General features: G+C 44.4%; 1 protein-coding gene across 1 annotated transcript in view; it reads right to left on the reverse strand.

Moving 5' to 3' along the window:
* Positions 1 to 22217, reverse strand: part of LOC147725861 (uncharacterized) — a 293683-nt gene that overhangs the window by 45365 nt on the left and 226101 nt on the right. Inside the window, exons 6-7 of the mRNA XM_086960008.1 lie at positions 15570 to 15789; positions 2759 to 2954 (exon numbers count right to left, since the gene is read on the reverse strand). Of these exons, the coding sequence (XP_086816134.1) occupies positions 2799 to 2954; positions 15570 to 15789 (376 nt within the window). The 3' untranslated portion in view covers positions 2759 to 2798. The remainder of the gene's footprint in view (positions 1 to 2758; positions 2955 to 15569; positions 15790 to 22217) is intronic.

The following is a 22217-nucleotide window of genomic DNA, read 5'->3' on the forward strand; positions in this document are numbered from 1 at the left end:
AAATATGCCAATCATGGAAACACCAATCCATAAAAACAATTTACTACAGGAGCACTTGCACTTTAACACTGAACAGCAGTGAGAACGTGCGCATAGACACTAAACCAGTAAAAACGGAGTCAAAACCGGAAGGTCAGAAAGCAAGAAGACAGGGGAAACACATCAAAAGATGTCAGGTCTAACACCCTTGCTGCAGGAGGAGGCCTTCTCATGCACCCATAGGGCAGGGGAAGGTCTGTCCATGCATCCATGTTGAAGGGGGAGGTATTGGAAGCACCCATGATGCAGGAGGGAAATCTTCACATGCACTAATGCGTCACGAGGAGGCCTTTACATGCACCCATGCTGCAGGGGGGATCTTTCCATGCACCCATGCTTCAGGGGGAATTCTTCCATGCACACATGAAGCAGCAGGAGGACTTCACATACACCTTTGCTACAGGGGGAGGTCTTCCCACACACCCATGCTGAAAGGGGAGGTCTTTGGAAGCTCCTATGCTAGATGAGAAAGTCTCTACATGCAACTATGCTGAAGGTGAAAGGTCCTTGCATGCATCCATGCTGCAGGGGGAGGTCGCACCATGCACCCATGGTACTGGGGAAAGTCTTCATATTCACCAGTGCTGCAGGAAGGAGGGCTTCGCATGCAACCATGATGCAAGAGGAGGTCATACTAAGAACCCATGCTACAGGGTGAAGCCTTTAGTGCCTTGTGTGCATTCACAGCAGGAGGGAGTTCTTCATATGCACCCATGCTAACAGGAAAGGTCTTTGCATGCTCCCATGCTGCAGGAGGAAGTCTTCTCACACACCAATGCTGCAGGCAAACGCTCTTCCCATGCACCTATGCTGCTTCAGGTGGAGATCTTCACATGCACTCATGCTGCAGGAAGACGTCTTCGCATGCACCCACTCTGCAGGGGGAGGCCTTCTCATGCACCCATGCTTCAGGGGGGACTCCACATGCTTCTGTACTGCAGGGTAGGTCTTCTTATTCATCCATGCTACAAAAGAAGGGCTTCCAATGCACCTATGATGAAGGGGGAGTTTTTTGTAAGCACCCATGCTGCAGGGGGAGTTGGTCACATGAACCCATTCTGCAGGGGGAGGCCTTCTCATGCACCCATGCTGAAGGGGGGACTCCGCATGCTGCCGTACTGCAGGGGTAGGTCTTCTTATTAACCGATGCTACAAAAGAAGGGCTTCCCATGCACCCATGATGAAGGGGAGGTTTTTGTAAGCACCCATGCTGAAGGGAGAGTTTGTGGCAGGCACCCATGCTGCTGGTGGAGCCCTTCTCATGCAGCCATGCGGAAGGGAGGAGGTTTTTCCAAGCACCCATGATACAGGGGGAGGTATTCTCATGCATCCATACTGCAGGAGGGAGATCTTCACATGCACCCATGCTGAAGGTAGAGGCCTTCTCATCCACCCATGCTTTAGGAGGGAGGTCTACACATGTACCTGTACAGCAAGGGGAGGTCTTCTTATGCACGCATGTATGACGTTACAACGCATACATTTACATCGCGGGACATTACATCGCGGTTTTTACAATGCAAGTTGTTAAAACGACTTGCGTTGGAGGGCGCTGGACTTAGGAGGAGTAGAATATACTATTCCAACTCCAACCTAAATACAGTAGGGAAAGTGTTGAATGGTAAATTATACTATTGTCCTAGAGCGCCATCCATCGCAAGTCGTTGTAACGACTTGCGTTGTGAATACCGCAATGTAATAGCATCGCGATGTAATCCCCGATTTGTAAATGATGTTTCCCCTTATGCACCCATGCTACAAGAGAAGGGTTTCCCATGCACGCATGATGAAGGGGGAGGTTTTTGTAAGCACCCATGCTGCAGGGTGAGTTCTTCGCTTGCACCCATGCAACCAGACACAGGTTTCCCATGCACCCATGGGAAAGGGGGGAGGTTTTTGCAAGCACTCATGATACAGGGGGAGATCTTCTCATGCACCCATGCTGAAGGAGGGAGGTCTTCACATAATCTTCCCATGCACCCATGCTGCAGGTGGAGGTCGTGTCATGGTCTTCCCATGCACCCATGACACATGAGGAGGGTTTCCCATGCACTCATTCTGATCGGGGAGGTTTCTGCAAGCACCCATGATGCAGCGGGAGGTCCACCCATGCACCCATGTTACAGGGGAGAGTCTTCATATTCACACATGCTGCAGGAGGGAGGTCATTAGTAGCACCCATGATGCAGGAGGGACATCTTCACACGCACCCTTGCTACAATGGGAGGTCTCCCAACGCACCCATGGTGAAGGGGCAGGTCTTCGCATGCACATATGCTACAAGAGAAGGTCTTCCCATGTACCCATGCTGAAGGGGAGCGGTCTTCAATGCACCCATGATGCAGGGGAAGTCTTCATGTTCACCCATGCATGCTCCCTTATTGCAGGGGTAGGTCTTCCCATGCAACTCTGAAACAGGTGTAAGCCTTTGCATGGCCAGAGGTCTCAGCATGCACCCTTGTTGACGCTAAATGCCTTTGCATGTTCCTATGCTTCAGGAGGATGTATTTACATGCACCCATGCTGCATAAGAAGTCTTTGTGTGACGGATGTTTGCATGGTGTGGAGCTCGCTGGTGCATTGTAGAGCATAATCACATGTAAATCTGGTCTAAAGTTATTGGATTTAAAGGACTCATTTCCAGTGCTATCAACATGTATAATCTTAACTTTTTAGATCAGCTTTAAAGACAGTATATTTCCACTTTCACATCACTCACCTGAAAAATGTTTCAGCTCTGTATGAACGCAATGTCTTATTCAGGTTTCCTTCTTGTCCTGTGGCGCTTCCTCTTTGGCGTTCCCCAGAGGTGCAGCTCCTGCTTGTACTGTGTATTTTCCGGCTTTGGTGCACAGCTTCTCAAACTCGAACTGTCTCTTTACAAGGGGCCCATATCGGTCCTGGTTCTCTGAGATCTGTGAGTAGTTGGAACAAACAATCAGTCAATTATAGTTAAAGTATTACCCAGGAGAATGGGATCCTAATAATAACTGGTGAATTTCTGTTTTGTTTTTGTTCAAAACGTCAGATCTTTTTATCACACCAAACTATAACATCACATTTTGCCTTTTTTTTGTGCTTTTCTATTTTTTTCTTTTCAGGTAAAGTAATATTTTATTATGCCACATACAGCCAAACGCTGCCTGCTGTCAGACCCTGTGCAGCCAGGCCCTGTACCTAACCCCCACAAGCACCCAGTACACTGCAGGAGAAGGGGTTTTTAGGTCTCGCCTTTTCCATTCCGCAGGAATGGATTGGAGAGAATTCTAGTGGTCAAAATACTCGTCAAACTATGGCTTTTTCAGTGCGGTTTTCTTCGAGTTCACGTGGCCACAGGCACGCGCTTTTGGGCCATAAACTTTTTTTTCATGAACTTTTGTTGTTTTTCATTGGCTCTTCACTTTGTCCACGCCTCATTGAAGCTGCTCCCTCCGCCCACCTTCTCTCTGTCCTGCGCGTGCCTCTTGCTTATCTCACCGTAGCACGACACCATTCAGACGTGCACTCTTTCCAAGCATACCCCCCCTGCCTTTAACTCGCGGAAACACGCACACTAAACACAAACAGCCCACAGACTCTCTCCCATTCACGCACGGCAACACGCACACGTCGACAGCATTCAGACGTGCACTCTTTCCAAGCATACCCCCCCTGCCTTTAACTCGCGGAAACACGCACACTAAACACAAACAGCCCACAGACTCTCTCCCATTCACGCACGGCAACACGCACACGTCGACAACATTCAGACGTGCACTCTTTCCAAGCATACCACCCCTGCCTTTAACTCGTGGAAACACGCACACTAAATACAAACAGCCCACAGACTCTCTCCCATTCACGCACGACAACACGCACACGTCGACAACATTCAGACGTGCACTATTTCCAAGCATACCCCCCCTGCTTTTCACTCGCGGAAACACGCACACCAAACACAAACAGCCTACAGACTCTCTCCCATTCACGCACGGCAACACGCACACCAAACACAAACAGGCCACAGGGAGCATAAGACCAGCACACGTGGTAGTAATGAAAACTATAAAGAGTCCAGCCGCTGTGCACCAAATTCGATCTTTTGGGACTCACATGTAGCTTACGTTATGAGCAAGATGGCTACCGGCGTTCATCCAGCCTATCAGTGCCACTCATCGATAGCCCCGTGTCCCTATTACCCAGAAGGCCAGCACCATAGAGAGACACAGGACAGCTGGCACTCTCCTAGATGTTCATGCTCTATCCGCACCACCACAGCATCAATCCATGCAAAAATTCAACAACAACTATTTATAAAATCTTCGCTCAATGTTTCAAACTTTATTACAAATGCCACAAAAAAATTTTAAGATTTCACTTCTAATCTTAAATATTCTTCACCAAAAAAAACACTGAACATAATATTCACAAAAGGTATTTAGGAAAGTTTACAATATTGCCATTATACATTATAAATAACTTTTATTTCAATATTAATTAATTTACAAAAAAAAGACATTTATATTAGTAAGATATATACATCAAAGTCACGTAAATACAAAACATGTGGCATTACAAATGCTATAAGTGTCACATTTGCTAAAGTTAAAAGTATTGGCATTGTAAATCACAAAACATAAATATAAAATTTCATTTACAAAACCAATAGCTCCAACTTTCCTACTGCGAGACCTATTGGCAACGCCAGTGCTTGTTACAGTTCCCTCCCCAAGCCACTTATGGCCCTGGGAAGCCTGGGTCCTTTTTTAAGGTCGAGCCTAGAGCAGCGCATGAGCTGCTGCTTGACTTTTAGTAAGGGGCTTCAGAAATCGCTACCAGAGGCTTTTGCTGGCCTCAAGCTTGTTTTTAAAGGGGAGGGAGTGTGCACATACCTATTCCCCAATCCACTATTTGCCAAGGGACTCGATCCCCCGGGGTCATTAAATATATCTTAGTGAGAGGATCCCTACCTGAGCCCTAAGAGGTCAGGGGGAAACCATGAACCAGGGCAAAACATGTTAACATTAAGGTAGGGGTGCATTCCCCCCCTTCCCCAAGCCCAAATGGGCCCTGGGGCCCCTGCCCACAGAGTCATATTTTGATTTTAGGTGGAGCATTTGGCCTTCCCTCTCCAAGCCTTAGGAGGTCCTGGGGACCCCATCCCCCAGGGCCCTATTCTAATTATAGGAGATGCAGGCATGTGACCCCTGCATAAGCCTTAAAGTCCCCAGCGATGCCATACCCAGGGGTCAAATACATTATTTATTGACTTAGTAGGCCCAGGGAGCCCGTCTCCTGGGAAAAAATGAACTTGAAAAGGGGCAGGGTCAAATGGGCCCTTTCCACAGGCCGTAATGGACCCTGGGGACCCCATTTACCAGAACCAAAGGCAATTATAAGTGGTAGGGGGCATGCAGCTCCCCTCACCAAACCTTCTTTTGCCCTGAAGACCTCATCTCCCAGGGTCAGGTGGGCACTGGGGCATCCACCAATCAGCACAGTGGGAGCTGCAGGAGAGAGCTCTAGGGTCCCTGCGGACCCAGCCGGCTCACTGCAAGGTGCACAAGATGGCATTCCTCCCACCCGAAGGGAGAAGCTATTTATACTTCTTTCTTCTAGGTGGAAAGAATGGCTGTTCTGTTTCTCTGCCCCTAGGCAGGGAAACAGAAGTTTGCTTCCAGCTGATGGGAGCATGTTTAAATGCCCCGCCAACTGAAAACAGACACACCTTCCCTGTCTGCCCCGCAGGCAGGCAGGGAAGGCATGTTTTCTCTAGTCTGGTGGTAGATTTAAAAATACTCCTGGCAGGAGGGAGCAAATATATGTTTTCATGCCTGTGCTACTGCAGGCTGGGAAACTAGTCTGCCCCAGGAAGTGTGCTCCCCAGAACAGAGTAAATTAGCTGGCCCCGGGGAATGGAATTCACAAGTCCTTTTAGTGCTTAGAGTTCTCCCTTCCTTTAATACTCATTTAAGCCCCCCATTTATTTTACCAATTGGCCCCAAGGGATGCTGCTCCTGGTTCCTTTTAAAGGCTTGGGAGGGTGGGCGCGTTGACCCCTCCCTTTGTTAAAAAGAAATTAACTCTAGGGGATGGAGACCCTGAAGCCTTTAAGGGGAGGGAGGGGGCGTGAACCCCCTACCTTTTTTTAAAAAAGATGTCAGCCCTGGGGATGAGGTTCCTGGGACTTACACGAGCTCAAGGAGGAGGGCCGAGTGGTCCCTTCCCTTTTTACTATATTTTGTCCCCGGCAGATGTGGTCCCTGGAATTTTTATTTTAAAAAGTGGCGGACTGCCATTTCTATTTTTTTTGCCACAGTCCCACTTGAGTCCCATGAGAGCTCAGGGAAAAAATGATGATTTTGTGTTCTTTGGCCCCAAGGGGATCCCTATGGGTGCTCCCCTACAGGGCAGGTTATCTGTACCCTGCCCCCTTATATTTTTTTTATGTTTACACTTCAGAACAGGGGACTAAGTCCCTGTGTTTTGTAATGGCTGCTAGCAAACTTTTTCTCTTGTTGCTGTCAGCCAATCAGAGCCTCGCTCCTTTAGAAGCCTTACTCTAGTGGGAGCGAATTTGCCAGTTTTTAATTGGGCGGAGGGACTCTCTCAAGAGCTCCTCAACCCCTACCATCCAGATATACAAATATTTTTAAACCTTAAATTTTCAAAAAAAACAGATTTTAGGACCCTCTTATTTTGTGAACAGCTCCCATTTGATACATTATCACAAAGCATTCTCTGCCAAACTAGGCAAATGAAATGGTGTGTGGCAATTCGTCTAACAGCACGAAAGTTAGTAGAAACACACAAAGAATTACCTATGGAAACACAATGCTAACTATAAAAAAACTAGTGTGTAAGCATACATATGTCACCATTAATACCCATGCGTGCTAAAGGTATTCAGGGTAGGGGTACTTGCCAGCATAAATACAGCCATGCTTGTTAAAGGCTGTGTGGCAAAGGCATTGTTGTAAAGGTTGTGCGGTAAATGCATTGTTGTAAAGGGTGTGTGGTAAAGGTATTGTTGTAAAGACTGTGCGGTAAAGGCTGTGTGATAAAGAAAGTGCGGGAAAGGTTGTGCGGCAAAGGCATTGTTGTAAAGGATGTGGGGTACAGGCATTGTTGTAAAGACTGTGAAGTAAATGCATTGTTGTAAAGGGTGTGGGGTAAAGGCATTGTTGTTAAGACTGTGTGGAAACGGCATTGTTGTATAGACTGTGCAGTAAAGGCTGTGTGGTAAAGGCATTGTTGCAAAAGCTGTGCGTTAAAGGCATTGTTGTAAAAAGGTTTGCGGTAAAGGCATTGTTGTAAAGACTATGCGGTAAATGCATTGTTGTAAAGGGTGTGCGGTAAAGGTATTTTGGTAAAGACTGTGCGGTAAAGGCATTGTATTAAAGGGTGTGGGGTAAAGGCATTGTTGTAAAGACTGTGAGGTAAAGGCATTGTTGTAAAGTGTGTGCAGTAAAGGCATTGTTGTAAAGGGTGTGCGGTAAAGGCATTGTTGTAAACACTGTGCGGTAAAAGCATTGATGTAAAGGGTGTGCGGTAAAGGCATTGTTGAAAAGACTGTGCGGTAAAGGAATTGTTGTAAAGACTGTGCGGTAAAGCCTGTGTGGTAAAGAAAGTGTGGTAAGGGCTGTGTGGCAAAGGCTGTGCGGTAAAGGCATTGTTTTAAAGGGTGTGCGGTAAAGGCATTGTTGTAAAGACTGTGTGGTAAAGGCATTGTTGTAAAGACTGTGCAGTAAAGGCTGTGTGGTAAAGGCATTGTTGTAAAGGCTGTATGGTAAAGGCATTGTTGAAAAGGCTGTGCTGTAAATGCATTGTTGTAAAGACTTTGCGGTAAAGGCATTGTTGTAAAGGGTGTATGGTAAAGGTATTCTTGTAAAGACTGTGCGGTAAAGGCATTGTTGTAAAGGCTGTGTGGTAAAGGCATTGTTGTAAAGGCTTTGCGTTAAAGGCATTGTTGTAAGGGGTGTGTGGTAAAGGCATTGTTGTAAAGGGTGTGTGGTAAGGGTATTGTGGTAAAGACTGTGTGGTAAAGGCATTGTTGTAAAGGGTGTGTGGTAAAAGTATTGTGGTGAAGACTGTGCAGTACAAGCATTGTTGTTAAGGGTGTGTGGTAAAGTCATTGCTGTAAAGACTGTATAGTAAAGGCATTGTTGTAAAGACTGTGTGGTAAAGGTTGTGTGGTAAAGAAAGTGCAGTAAAGGCTGTGCGGTAAAGGCATTGTTGTAAAGGATGTGGGGTAAATGCATTGTTGTAAAGGCTGTTCAGTAAAGTCTGTGTGGTAAAGGCATTGTTTTAAAGGCTGTGTGGTAAAGGCATTTTTGTAAAGGCTGTGCGGTAAAGGCATTGTTGTAAAGCTTGTGCTGTAAAGGCTGTGTGGTAAATGCATTGTTGTAAAGGCTGTGTGGTAAAGGAATTTTTGTAAAGGCTGTTCAGTAAAGGCATTGTTTTAAAGGCTGTGCGGTAAAGGCATTGTTGTAAAGCTTGTGCTGTAAAGGCTGTTCAGTAAAGGCTGTGTGGTAAATGCATTGTTGTAAAGGCTGTGTGGTAAAGGCATTGTTGTAAAAGCTGTGTGGTAAATGCATTGTTGTAAAGAATGTGCGGTAAAGGCTGTGTGGTAAAGGCATTGTTGCAAAGGCTGTGTGGTAAATCCATTGTTGTGAAGGCTGTGCGGTAAATGTATTGTTGTAAAGGCTGTGCGGTAAATGCATTGTTGTAAAGGCTATGTGGTAAAGGCATTGTTGTAAAGGCTGTTTGGTAAAGGCATTGTTGTAAAAGCTGTGTGGTAAATGCATTGTTGTAAAGACTGTGCGATAAAGGCATTGTTTTAAAGACTGTGCAGTAAAGGCATTATTGTAAGGGGTGTTCAGTAAAGGCATTGTTGTAAAGAGTGTGCGGTAAAGGCTGTGTGGTAAAGGCATTGTTGTAAAGACTGTGCAGTAAAGACATTGTTGCAAAGGGTGTGTGGTAAAGGCATTGTTGTAAAGACTGTGTGATAAATTCTGTGTGGTAAAGGCAATGTTGTAAAGGCTGTGTGGTAAAGGCATTGTTGTAAAGGATGTGTGGTAAATGCATTGTTGTAAAGTCTGTGCAGTAAAGGCATTGTTGTAAAGTGTGTGCGGTAAAGGCATTGTTGTAAAGAGTGTGCGGTAAAGGCATTGTTGTAAAGGCTGTGTGGTAAAGGCATTGTTGCAAAAGCTGTGTGGTAAATGCATTGTTGTAAAGTCTGTGCGGTAAAGGTTGTGTAGCAAAGGCATTGTTGTAAAGGCTGTGTGGTAAAGGCATTGTTGTAAAGACTGTGCCGTAAAGGCATTGTTGTAAAGGGTGTGTGGTAAAGGTATTGTTGTAAAGACTGTGCGGTAAAGGCTGTGTGGTGAAGAAAGTGCTGGAAAGGCTGTGCGGTAAAGACATTGTTGTAAAGGATGTGGGGTACAGGCATTGTTGTAAAGACTGTGCAGTAAATGCATTGTTGTAAAGTGTGTGGGGTAAAGGCATTGTTGTTAAGACTGTGTGGTAAAGGCATTGTTGCATAGACTGTGCGGTAAAGGCTGTGTGGTGAAGGCATTGTTGTAAAGGCCGTGCGGTAAAGGCATTGTTGTAAAAGGTTTGCGGTAAATGCATTGTTGTAAGACAGTGCGGTAAATGCATTGTTGTAAAGGGTGTGTGGTAAAGGTATTGTGGTAAAGACTGTGCGGTAAAGGCATTGTAGTAAAGGGTGTGGGGTAAAGGCATTGTTGTAAAGACTGTACGGTAAAGGCATTGTTGTAAAGTGTGTTCGGTAAAGGCATTGTTGTAAAGGGTGTGCAGTAAATGCATTGTTGTAAACACTGCGGTAAAAGCATTGTTTTAAAGGGTGTGCGGTAAAGGCATTGTTGAAAAGACTGTGCGGTAAAGGAATTGTTGTAAAGACTGTGCGGTAAAGGCTGTGTGGTAAAGAAAGTGTGGAAAGGCTGTGCGGTAAAGGCATTGTTTTAAAGAGTATGCGGTAAAGGCATTGTTGTAAAGACTGAGTGGTAAAGGCATTGTTGTAAAGACTGTGCAGTAAAAGCTGTGTGGTAAGGCATTGTTGTAAAGACTGTGCGATAAAGGCATTGTTGTAAAGACTTTGCGGTAAAGGCATTGTTGTAAAGGGTGTGGGGTAAAGGCATTGTTGTAAAGACTGTGAGGTAAAGGCATTGTTGTAAAGTGTGTGCAGTAAAGGCATTGTTGTAAAGGGTGTGCGGTAAAGGCATTGTTGTAAACACTGTGCGGTAAAAGCATTGATGTAAAGGGTGTGCGGTAAAGGCATTGTTGAAAAGACTGTGCGGTAAAGGAATTGTTGTAAAGACTGTGCGGTAAAGCCTGTGTGGTAAAGAAAGTGTGGTAAAGGCTGTGTGGCAAAGGCTGTGCGGTAAAGGCATTGTTTTAAAGGGTGTGCGGTAAAGGCATTGTTGTAAAGACTGTGTGGTAAAGGCATTGTTGTAAAGACTGTGCAGTAAAGGTTGTGTGATAAAGGCATTGTTGTAAAGGCTGTATGGTAAATGCATTGTTGTAAAGTCTGTGCGGTAAAGGTTGTGTAGCAAAGGCATTGTTGTAAAGGCTGTGTGGTAAAGGCATTGTTGTAAAGACTGTGCAGTAAAGGCATTGTTGTAAAGGGTGTGTGGTAAAGGTATTGTTGTAAAGACTGTGCGGTAAAGGCTGTGTGGTGAAGAAAGTGCTGGAAAGGCTGTGCGGTAAAGGCATTGTTGTAAAGGATGTGGGGTACAGGCATTGTTGTAAAGACTGTGCAGTAAATGCATTGTTGTAAAGTGTGTGGGGTAAAGGCATTGTTGTTAAGACTGTGTGGTAAAGGCATTGATGCATAGACTGTGCGGTAAAGGCTGTGTGGTGAAGGCATTGTTGTAAAGGCCGTGCGGTAAAGGCATTGTTGTAAAAGGTTTGCGGTAAATGCATTGTTGTAAGACAGTGCGGTAAATGCATTGTTGTAAAGGGTGTGTGGTAAAGGTATTGTGGTAAAGACTGTGCGGTAAAGGCATTGTAGTAAAGGGTGTGGGGTAAAGGCATTGTTGCAAAAGCTGTGTGGTAAATGCATTGTTGTAAAGTCTGTGCGGTAAAGGTTGTGTAGCAAAGGCATTGTTGTAAAGGCTGTGTGGTAAAGGCATTGTTGTAAAGACTGTGCAGTAAAGGCATTGTTGTAAAGGGTGTGTGGTAAAGGTATTGTTGTAAAGACTGTGCGGTAAAGGCTGTGTGGTGAAGAAAGTGCTGGAAAGGCTGTGCGGTAAAGGCATTGTTGTAAAGGATGTGGGGTACAGGCATTGTTGTAAAGACTGTGCAGTAAATGCATTGTTGTAAAGTGTGTGGGGTAAAGGCATTGTTGTTAAGACTGTGTGGTAAAGGCATTGTTGCATAGACTGTGCGGTAAAGGCTGTGTGGTGAAGGCATTGTTGTAAAGGCCGTGCGGTAAAGGCATTGTTGTAAAAGGTTTGCGGTAAATGCATTGTTGTAAGACAGTGCGGTAAATGCATTGTTGTAAAGGGTGTGTGGTAAAGGTATTGTGGTAAAGACTGTGCGGTAAAGGCATTGTAGTAAAGGGTGTGGGGTAAAGGCATTGTTGTAAAGACTGCACGGTAAAGGCATTGTTGTAAAGTGTATTCGGTAAAGGCATTGTTGTAAAGGGTGTGCGGTAAATGCATTGTTGTAAACACTGCGGTAAAAGCATTGTTTTAAAGGGTGTGTGGTAAAGTCATTGTTGAAAAGACTGTGCGGTAAAGGAATTGTTGTAAAGACTGAGCGGTAAAGGCTGTGTGGTAAAGAAAGTGTGGAAAGGCTGTGCGGTAAAGGCATTGTTTTAAAGAGTATGCGGTAAAGGCATTGTTGTAAAGACTGAGTGGTAAAGGCATTGTTGTAATGACTGTGCAGTAAAAGCTGTGCGATAAAGGCATTGTTGTAAAGACTTTGCGGTAAAGGCATTGTTGTAAAGGGTGTATGGTAAAGGTATAGTTGTAAAGACTGTGAGGTAAATGCATTGTTGTTGACAGGGTGTGGGGTAAAGGCATTGTTGTTAAGACTGTGTGGAAACGGCATTGTTGTATAGACTGTGCAGTAAAGGCTGTGTGGTAAAGGCATTGTTGCAAAAGCTGTGCGGTAAAGGCATTGTTGTAAAAAGGTTTGCGGTAAAGGCATTGTTGTAAAGACTGTGCGGTAAATGCATTGTTGTAAAGGGTGTGCGGTAAATGTATTTTGGTAAAGACTGTGCGGTAAAGGCATTGTATTAAAGGGTGTGGGGTAAAGGCATTGTTGTAAAGACTGTGAGGTAAAGGCATTGTTGTAAAGTGTGTGCAGTAAAGGCATTGTTGTAAAGGGTGTGCGGTAAAGGCATTGTTGTAAACACTGTGCGGTAAAAGCATTGATGTAAAGGGTGTTCGGTAAAGGCATTGTTGTAAAGGGTGTGCGGTAAATGCATTGTTGTAAACACTGCGGTAAAAGCATTGTTTTAAAGGGTGTGCGGTAAAGGCATTGTTGAAAAGACTGTGCGGTAAAGGAATTGTTGTAAAGACTGTGCGGTAAAGGCTGTGTGGTAAAGAAAGTGTGGAAAGGCTGTGCGGTAAAGGCATTGTTTTAAAGAGTATGCGGTAAAGGCATTGTTGTAAAGACTGTGCAGTAAAAGCTGTGTGGTAAGGCATTGTTGAAAAGGCTGTGTGGTAAAGGCATTGTTGTAAAAGCTGTGCTGTAAATGCATTGTTGTAAAGACTGTGCGATAAAGGCATTGTTGTAAAGACTTTGCGGTAAAGGCATTGTTGTAAAGGGTGTATGGTAAAGGTATTGTTGTAAAGACTGTGCGGTAAATGCATTGTTGTAAAGGCTGTGCGGTAAATGCATTGTTGTAAAGGCTGTGCTGTAAACGCATTGTTGTAAAGACTGTGCGGTAAAGGCATTGTTGTAAAGACTGTGCAGTAAAGGCTGTGTGGTAAAGGCATTGTTGTAAAGGCTGTGTGGTAAAGGCATTGTTGTAAAGGCTGTGTGGTAAAGGCATTGTTGTAAAGGGTGTATGGTAAAGGTATTGTTGTAAAGGCTGTGTGGTAAAGGCATTGTTGTAAAGGCTGTGTGGTAAAGGCATTGTTGTAAAGGGTGTATGGTAAAGGTATTGTTGTAAAGACTGTGCGGTAAAGACATTGTTGTAAAGGCTGTGCTGTAAATGCATTGTTGTAAAGACTGTGCGATAAAGGCATTGTTGTAAAGACTTTGCGGTAAAGGCATTGTTGTAAAGGCTGTGTGGTAAAAGCATTGTTGTAAAAGCTGTGTGGTAAATGCATTGTTGTAAAGACTGTGCGGTAAAGGCTATGTGGTAAAGGCATTGTTGTAAAGGCTGTTTCCCTCATTGTTGTATGTCTAGAGTAGCTCACTCTTATCTAACGTTATGTTTGAGGCTCCAAGTTGTTTGTTTTTACTTTTTTTTACACATAAATACAGACAAATAATAGAGTCTTTCCTGTCTGTATTAATTTTTAAAAGCAGATAAATACAGATAATTGGGCTTCTTTTGAGCCAATAGCTGTGCATATTGACAGCATAGGGAGTCTAAAAATAATATATTTCCTTAAATATGATGAGATTTCCTTAAATGACTCCACAACTCAACGTTTGTTTGTGTTAATGCTTAGATTTTCATTTTGCTGTTGGATTTTGTTACTCATATTTTATTATATTCAGCTTTTTATTGTGCCAAAACCAGAAAGGGGGCTAAGTTTGTGTGCACATTTATCAGTTAAATTAAATGGAAATATACAAGTTACAACTTCATTTGTTCAAAAACTTCAAAACAAATTCAGATAGCTATGGAGAAGATGGACAAAAAATAAATATGGAGAAAAATACAGATGGAAATGTTAAAAAAAGCCATAAAACTGGAAGCCCTAGTTAAGTTATGTTTATTTGTATCAGCTGTGAAGGTGTCCTGGTGCGGACTGTTACTCTGACAAAGGCTGGGAGTATCTGTAGAGTAGCTTGAACTTGTACCAACTATGGGTGCTGGGGTATGTCTAGAGTAACACACTTACTAACAGGTCTGCTGAGAGAATGTATAGAGTAGCTTGAACTTACTCCAACAATGGGTGCTAGGGGTATGTGTACAGTAAAACGCTCACTAACAGTGCTGAGAGTATGTGTAGAGTAGATCACACTTCCACCAACAATGGGTTCCGGGATGAAGATATGGGTCCCCTACCGACTCCCATTAGGAAGGCGAAAAATCTTGGAATTTGGATAGATGATAAATTAAGTTTCAGGGACCAGGTCAACACAGTTACATCATCAACATCATATATCCTTAAATCTTGCAAAAGAAATGATGCCACTTCTTTCAAAAGACGCACAACAAACAGTGGTCACTGCACTTATAATGTCCAGATTGGACTACAGCAACAGCCTCTATCTCACATACCACAAAGGGTGAATAAACTATGGATTTTAGCAGAATGCAGGGGCCAGGCTGGTTACTGGCACATCAAAATACGAGTCTATCTCAACCAAAATAAAAAAGCTCCTCTGGCTGCCAGTCAGGAAACTGACTCAATTTAAGTCTCTGTGTCTGGTTTTTAAGGCTCTACAAGGAACCAGACCTGAATTCCTAAACAACGTCTCTGCTGGTACACACCAAACAGAGCACCAAACAGAGCACTGCACTCTTCGAACGCAAAACTAGTGAGGGTACCTAGGGTAAAAAAAGCCAACTGGGGCGGCAGAAGCTTAATTGTTAATGGGGCTAAATCCTGGAATTCTCTTCCATTATCCATGAGATGTCCAATCTAATGGCCTTCAGGAAAGCATTAAAAACATGGCTGTTCTCCAATTCATTGTTTGTAACTCCCACACTCCTCCAGCCCACAGCAGGCCTTCACACTGTGCCAGGACACCTTCGTGTAACAGTTGCGCTCTACAAATACCATTAACATTAACGTGTAGAGTAGCTCACACTTACACCAGTGATGGGTGCTGGGGATATGTGTAGAGTAACACACTTACTAACATGGTTGATGGGAGAACATGTAGAGTAGCTCACACTTACACCAGTGATGGTGCAGGGGGTTTGTGTAGAGTAACACACTCACTAACAGGGCTGCTGTCAGAACCTGGAGAGCCCACTCTTATACTTATAAGGCTGGTATGATTTAGTGTAGAATAGAAAAAACATCACCAAGTTGTCACTGAAAGGTCACTAAGATGGAATAAACACTGAAACCAGATGGAGAACTCATAAAAAAAAGAAGCCATGCAGACTCTGTGGAATGGATTGCTCAGAGAGTTTGGGTAATCAAACTACCGATCACAGAAAAAGCATCACTCGCACTGTAAGATGAGATGGAATACTGAGTAAAAGTGTTGTTGAGAACAGGAAGCACTTCTAAGGCAAGGTTTATTTGGAAAGGGAGATATGGCAGTATTGATGCTAAGAAAAGACATGAGCTGCCCATTCAGAGGCCATTGCTCAAGAGATCCTAAATTTGCAGCCCAGGCATTGAAGTGGGATCACTCTTATTCAGCAGTTCTCAAGGTCACATTACCTCCTTGTACACCTTCGTTCTGAGATCCGCCGCCTCCTTTGTGATATCCTTATCAGCATGGACGCCTTTGGCCAGTGTCAAGGCACGGTACAACGAGTTCTTATCTTCAGACAGGTCAGTGATAACAGACCCATCAGGTGTCACCAACTTGAATTGGCCTTTGTATAGACTTTCATTTCCTTGAATGCGGTCCTGGACTTTTTTGATCCGGTCTGAATCCCTGAAAAAAAATAACTTGAATCAAGCCACATGTACAACAAACTTACAGTGGTTTGAAATGATCTTAACTTGGAATGAATCACGCCTACATGGATGTAAAGATATTTCCAGCATTAGAACCCACGTGCCAGAACAGCTTCTCCCACGTTTACTTCTTGACTGTTAGAAATTGGATTTCTGGTTGGCTAATACTTGCGCCAAACATAGGCAGAAACCACCACTCTAGTCAGGGCAAGGGAGTTACATGCCAAAGATAACCCCTGCTCACCCCCTTGGTAGCTTGGCACGAGCAGTCAGGCTTATCCCAGAGGCAATGTGTAAAGCGTTTGCGCAACACACACACACACAGCAGCAACACACCAGGCGTACGACAAAAGGAACTCCACACAAGGTTATATATAAAAATAACAAGAAACAACTGTGTGAGAGGGTCTATAGGGGAAACAAATTTAAAGACCTACAAAGTATCCTATCCCCCAACCTAACTATAACAAAAACACAAGGGATACTGGAGGTCTACAGTGGGCTCAATATTGTGTGCCAATTCCAAGGTGAAGCATGTATGGACAAGTGTCTGATCAAAAAGGAGGTAGAGTGTGAGAACAAGACAAAAATACTCCCATCAGCCCACCACTTGGCGGAAAATCGTCATCTGGGATTTTTTGTACAGAAACTGGTATCTGTTAGGTCTCTCACCTGATGATATTGTGAGGAGACCTAGAAACAGATCCTCCAGTGACGGAAAAGATGTGTAAATGACATGGCTGAATGGGAGAGGTTGCAGTGAAAAAGAAGTGTGAAAGAAAAGGAAGTGAGATAAAATTACCTAGTGTGATGCCAAGGCAACGTACTTTATTAGGGAGGTCATCACAGAGGTAATATTAAAAGCAACAGTATGTGAATAGTATTTAAACAAATATTACTATCAATCAGATGGATCTGGTCGACATGTTTCAGCCTATTAAGGCTTTCTTCAGGACCTATGATATGAGATACTACTGCAACAAATACTATACAAGTTATCTATCACTTGTTGGAAAAACCACAAACTATGTGGATGCCTACCGTGTACCACGTAGTAGGTCAGTGGATTCTCACCTGTATAAAAATATAGAAAGAACAGACACGAGACATACATGCACAAATTATGAAAAACAGCAATGTATACACTGAACATCACATATATTGGCCTTAAATCCCATTTGGGACAAATATAGTTAAAAAGACTCACCCAAAGAAATTATGGGGAAAGGCCTCACCTCGCCTGGCGCTCGCTCAGGTCAAAAGAGGCCCCGCTCTGAGGAGATAGAAAAGGTAGCGAAATACCCATTTTCAAATGATTCTTTTACAAATAACAAATAGTGATTTATTAATCCATGTTCGTTATGAATCTCTCTCAAATTACCTATTTTAAACATAAAGCAGTGGACTGAGGATGTGGTCCAAGGGCCAGTCAGGACTGACCGATGACACTTGTCTAGCATTCTCTAAAACAGAGAGGTAGGAGCACCAAATGCAATAGCTGTTGGTAGAGCAAGAGATGGAGCAAGAAAAGAGTTGCCCAACATAAAAACTAAGCCAGAAAAACCAGCCCAGGAAAGTAGGTCAGCAGAGTACTCCAAAGAAAACAGGCCATTACTCTAACAAAGTCGCTGCAGCGGGCTCAGTAGCTTCTTAAACGAGCGCAGTTCAACACACCTGTCCGTCGGTACCTCGGGCTTTAACTGAGCCGAGGGGGAGGTACCGAGGCAGGTGGAGACTGCGCTTATATAGCCCAGTGGCTGACCAAAGTGGAAACCACCAACCGTGGCTGGTGATTGGTTAGAGGAGGCTAGTTGGATAAGAGTCGCATCAGTAGTGTAGTGCACGGCAAAAAATATAAGCTATTTCCTATTCTCCTGAATTATTCAGACTATCGAACTCGGGAACTCAGCCAAAGTAAGGGAAATTCGAAGCTCCTTGTCTCGTAGATACCAAATCTGACAAGTCAAGGCAGCATATCATGTGCGCTGTGCCTATTGGTTGATACAGCCATATAGACGATCTTATTGGTCCTTCCGTTGACCAATCCTATATCACCTAAAACGGCATGAAAACGCCGTCATAAATGGCGTCCCTGCCCTATTGAGTCCAAAGATATAACTCCCAAGATGTGGAAAACATAGAAGAGACACCCTGTGTCAACGGCCTGAAGCACACAGAAAGCACTCGCTTTCGAAGCCGAAACAACTGGTACCATCGAAGGGAGAAACCGGGCTCTATGTGTGAAAGAACACCCCATTGGTTAAGCGGCTGAACTAGGACATCTGATTGGTCCCGGCATTTACCAATAGCAGCTCCCGAGAAATGGCAAAATGCCAGCTGTAATGTAATCGTGTGCGCGAATGTGTGGGGCACCATGTCTCCCCTTTGACTATATCCCCAATTTACAAAACCGACTACAACACAACGCTTGACTAGTCAGTTACCGGCAGAAAGAAGAAAGCAAGAAAACGTCAAAGGATCGTTATCAAGGATCATGCTGAGCGTTGTTCTAATGTCATGTAAACAAAACAACGCGACTAGAAGTATGAAAACGGCCCATTGGATAGAAGGCTGTTTCAACATTCCCGATTGGTCCATGGGTGGACCAATCCCAGTTCTCGAAAAACGTCCAGATGCCGTCCAAAGTAAAGTCCATAAAGATAAGCAACCCGGGTTCAACGAGTCACCGAAAAGATGGAATGGCTCGAAGGCTGTATGAATCTGCAGAGGGGGGGCTCTAAAGACACCAGGGACAACGATCATTGTTACAGATCATGTTAAATAGTGTTGAGTCACCACAAAAGTATATTAGCAGATATGGAGCAAGGGCAGTACAGATGAAAAATAAGGGCACCTCAAGTGTCAATAAAGAGCACACTGCTGGAAATGTATTAATATCAGGGACATCTCCCTACAACCACTTGGCAGGGGTATATATTGTAGGGAAAACGCAACAGCATGCTCGATATATACAGACCCCGTATTGGCTATATCACTATCGCCTTAAGTACCGACCACACCCGATAGGATACAGAGAGTGTCGGTAGATAACACACTATAAAGATATATTTATATGTTCTAGTCAGGGGCATCTCCTTAACATGTCATGGCACTGCATAGTACTATCATTCAGGAAACCTGGTGTAGTCCGTCATGTCCGTCATAGTGCAATGAGTGTTGATGTCAGGGGTCATCGCCCTACCTCAATGTTGTTGGTGCTAGCATTCTGACAGGTAGGTGGCAAGGTCTAAATCTGTATGCATGGGATTTCATCGTTTAGCCCATCGATATCACAGTGAAGCTTGAAAATCCATTTCTGTTCCCTGATGAAAAGGTACCGGGAGATATCCTTCAAATGTTGGGGGATGAAAGGCTGTTCTAAAACTACCCATTTCATTTCCTCAGCACTATGTTTCTTCGTGAGAAAATGATTGGTGAGGCGCGTAGCTTGTCTATTGCGTCTAATGGTGCTCATGTGTTCCTGTATTCTGAGCTTGACTTTTCTGGATGTTATCCCTACATACCGAAGGGAACAGGGACAGGTAATCAAGTATATGACCCTTTCACTGTTGCAATTGGTGTGGCGCTTAAGTAACCAAGGGCATTGGATGCCTATGTCAATCATCATGGTTTTTTCAGTCTTGTGGCACACCGAACACGTGCCACATGGATAGTGCCCTTGCACTGAAGGGAGATTCCATAGTGTTGTAGCAGGGTTGGAGATCGTGCCCCGGGGTCTCGTGTGGACCAGTTCATCACGCAAGTTTTGACTCCGTTTGAAAGCGAAAAGCAGTGGTGGAATCCTGGTGCCTGCAGTGTTAAGGATGCGCCAGTTGTTTCGCACTATTTTTTGCACTTGTGTGGAGGCTGAATTGAAAGTGGTCACAAAAGTCAGCTTCTCCAGAGGCGGTTTCTCGAATGGTGGAGCCAATAAAGTCTCTCGAGGGTTGTTGGACGCCCTTTTCCGAGCTTTTTTGATTAGGACAGCCGGGTATTGTCTTTGCTTCAATTTGCCCGCCAATTCTTGTGACTGTGCATCTTAATCAGAACGCTCAGAACAATTTCTCCGAACCCTCAAAAATTGCCCGACGGGCAAATTTTCACGAAGTGATCGAGGGTGATGACTATCAAATCGGAGTAACGAGTTTCTTGATATAGGCTTGCGATATAGTTTGCTAGCCAAATGTCCGTCCAAAGGAATGATGAGTAGGTCGAGGAAAGGGAGCTCCACTTTGCTTGATTCCACAGTGAACCTGAGGAATCGATTTTGAGTGTTAAGCCAGTTCTGAAAGGCTAAAAGTGAGATGGTATCCCCTCTCCAAACTACTAGAACATCGTCAATGTATCTCTTCCACAACAACACATGATGATGGAAAGGGTTGTTGTGGTCGAGTACATGACGTGTTTCGAAGGAGTAGACATAGAGGTTGGCTAAACTAGGGGCGAAAATACTCCCCATAGAGGTACCAGATATTTGGAGGTACAGCGAATCCTCAAACTGAAAGTAGCTCTCAATCATGGCCACGCGTGCCAACTCCATGATGAAACTGATTGGTGTAATGCTCTCATGAATTTCAGCTTCCAATAAACCTTGCACTGTTTCTAGTATTTCTTCCTGCGGAATGCAGGTGTAGAGAGACTCTACATCAAAGCTGACTAATATGTCAGTCTCAGTGTCAAAGGCTATTTCAGGAAGTAACCGAAGCACGTCTTTGGTATCTTGTAGATAAGTTGACATCTTCAAAACAAGAGGTCTTAAGAAGACATCAACAAATGATGACAGGGGTTCTAGCAAGGACCCCATCTCTGAAATGATGGGTCGTCCTGGGAGTGGTCTAGTGGTTTTATGGATCTTGGGCAAGATATAAAAATACGGAATGACAGGATATGAAGTGACCAAATACTGGGCCTCATGTCCTGTTATCCAGCCCTCTGCGGTGGCCTCTTCCACTAGACTTTTTATCTCATCTGTGAGTCTCAAGGTGGGGTCAATAGTCAGCAGCCTGTAAGAGTTGGTATCTCCAAGCTGTCTAAGGCATTCTGCTCGATAAACAGAGGTATCCAGAATGTCTATTGCTCCGCCTTTGTCGGCGGGTTTGATTGTTATACTCTGGTCCTTTGACAGAGTGTTGAGCGCCAGTCTTTCTACCTTGGAAGGATTTTGAAAGGTGTCATGTTTTGAGAGATCCAGAGAGCCTATTTGATGGATCACTGCCTTCTCAAAGGCACCGACCTTCGGCGGTACCTGTTGTAGTAGGGGAGTAAAGGTGGATTTCTTTTTTAGACCAGTGTTAATGTCTGGGTCTGGTTGGTTTTCATCCCTCGTGATGTTGGAAAAGAAAAAATGGAGTCGGACCTTACGGAAGAATTTTTCCACTTCTCCACGTAATTGGAAAGCGTCTCCACGATGTGTTGGGACGAACCCCAAACCCTTATTGAGGACTTGATGTTCTGTTGTGGTCAAAGTACGTGTACTTAAGTTTACTACCAAGTCCTCCTGGTTTCCTTGGGGAACTATCATTGGCCTCGTTGTCCGCGGGTGCTGGGGAGGTCTTGTTCGTCTTCCCAATGAACTGTGGGTGTGCCCCTCCGTCTGCCCCTGTTCCTGCCACCGCCCTGCCATAAAAAAGCCTGGTTGTCAAAAAATTGGGGCTGCGGTTGAAATTCGGGCATAGGTTGAGGGAATTGCGGATAGCCCCAAGGCGCAGGTGGCCACCATGGACCTTGTTGGTAATAGGGGCCTTGTCCACCTCTCCTACGATTAGGCCGATTGTATTGGCCGCTACCTCTTGCTGGGGGTGTTGTACTAGTCCCTGCTTCTGAGTCACTGGATTCAGCATCTGAAGAGGAGGTGGAATAGTTTGAACCATATCTCTTGCCTCTCTTGGTAAAGTCCGGGGGTGTGAAACTATCACTTGTGTAGGGATAGATTTTTTCCAAGGAAAACTTCGCCGGACCTTTTTTGAATTTATCGATTTGGGTGAAGATGATAGAATCTCTATATTCTTTGTTTGTTGTATTAGTCTCGTCCAGTTGTTTTTGGAAATGTTTGTTAGTAAGTGTGGTTTTTATTTGACCCTCGAGGACCTGGATCTCAACGAGGATGGCATCAGCCACCCTCTTAGCAGTAGTGATGATCAGAATAATCCAATCGCGGGTGCACCGCCACGCGATAAGTGACCAATCTTTGAGGAAGGTCTTATCTGTAAGAAACAGCCTCGGGGTGTTGGTAACTATGAAGCCTGTAGGGGCACACTTCCCATGTAAATATTCCGCCATCACTTGTCCATAAGTGATGGTGCGGGAATGGCTCTTTTTAAGGTTAAGAATAGTGTCCCAGGCTCCATATCTGCTAATATACTTTTGTGGTGACTCAACACTATTTAACACGATCTGTAACAATGA

The sequence above is a fragment of the Lissotriton vulgaris genome, chromosome 3_1 (assembly GCF_964263255.1).
Source record: "Lissotriton vulgaris chromosome 3_1, aLisVul1.2, whole genome shotgun sequence".
In the NCBI taxonomy this organism is placed as follows: Eukaryota; Metazoa; Chordata; class Amphibia; order Caudata; family Salamandridae; genus Lissotriton; species Lissotriton vulgaris.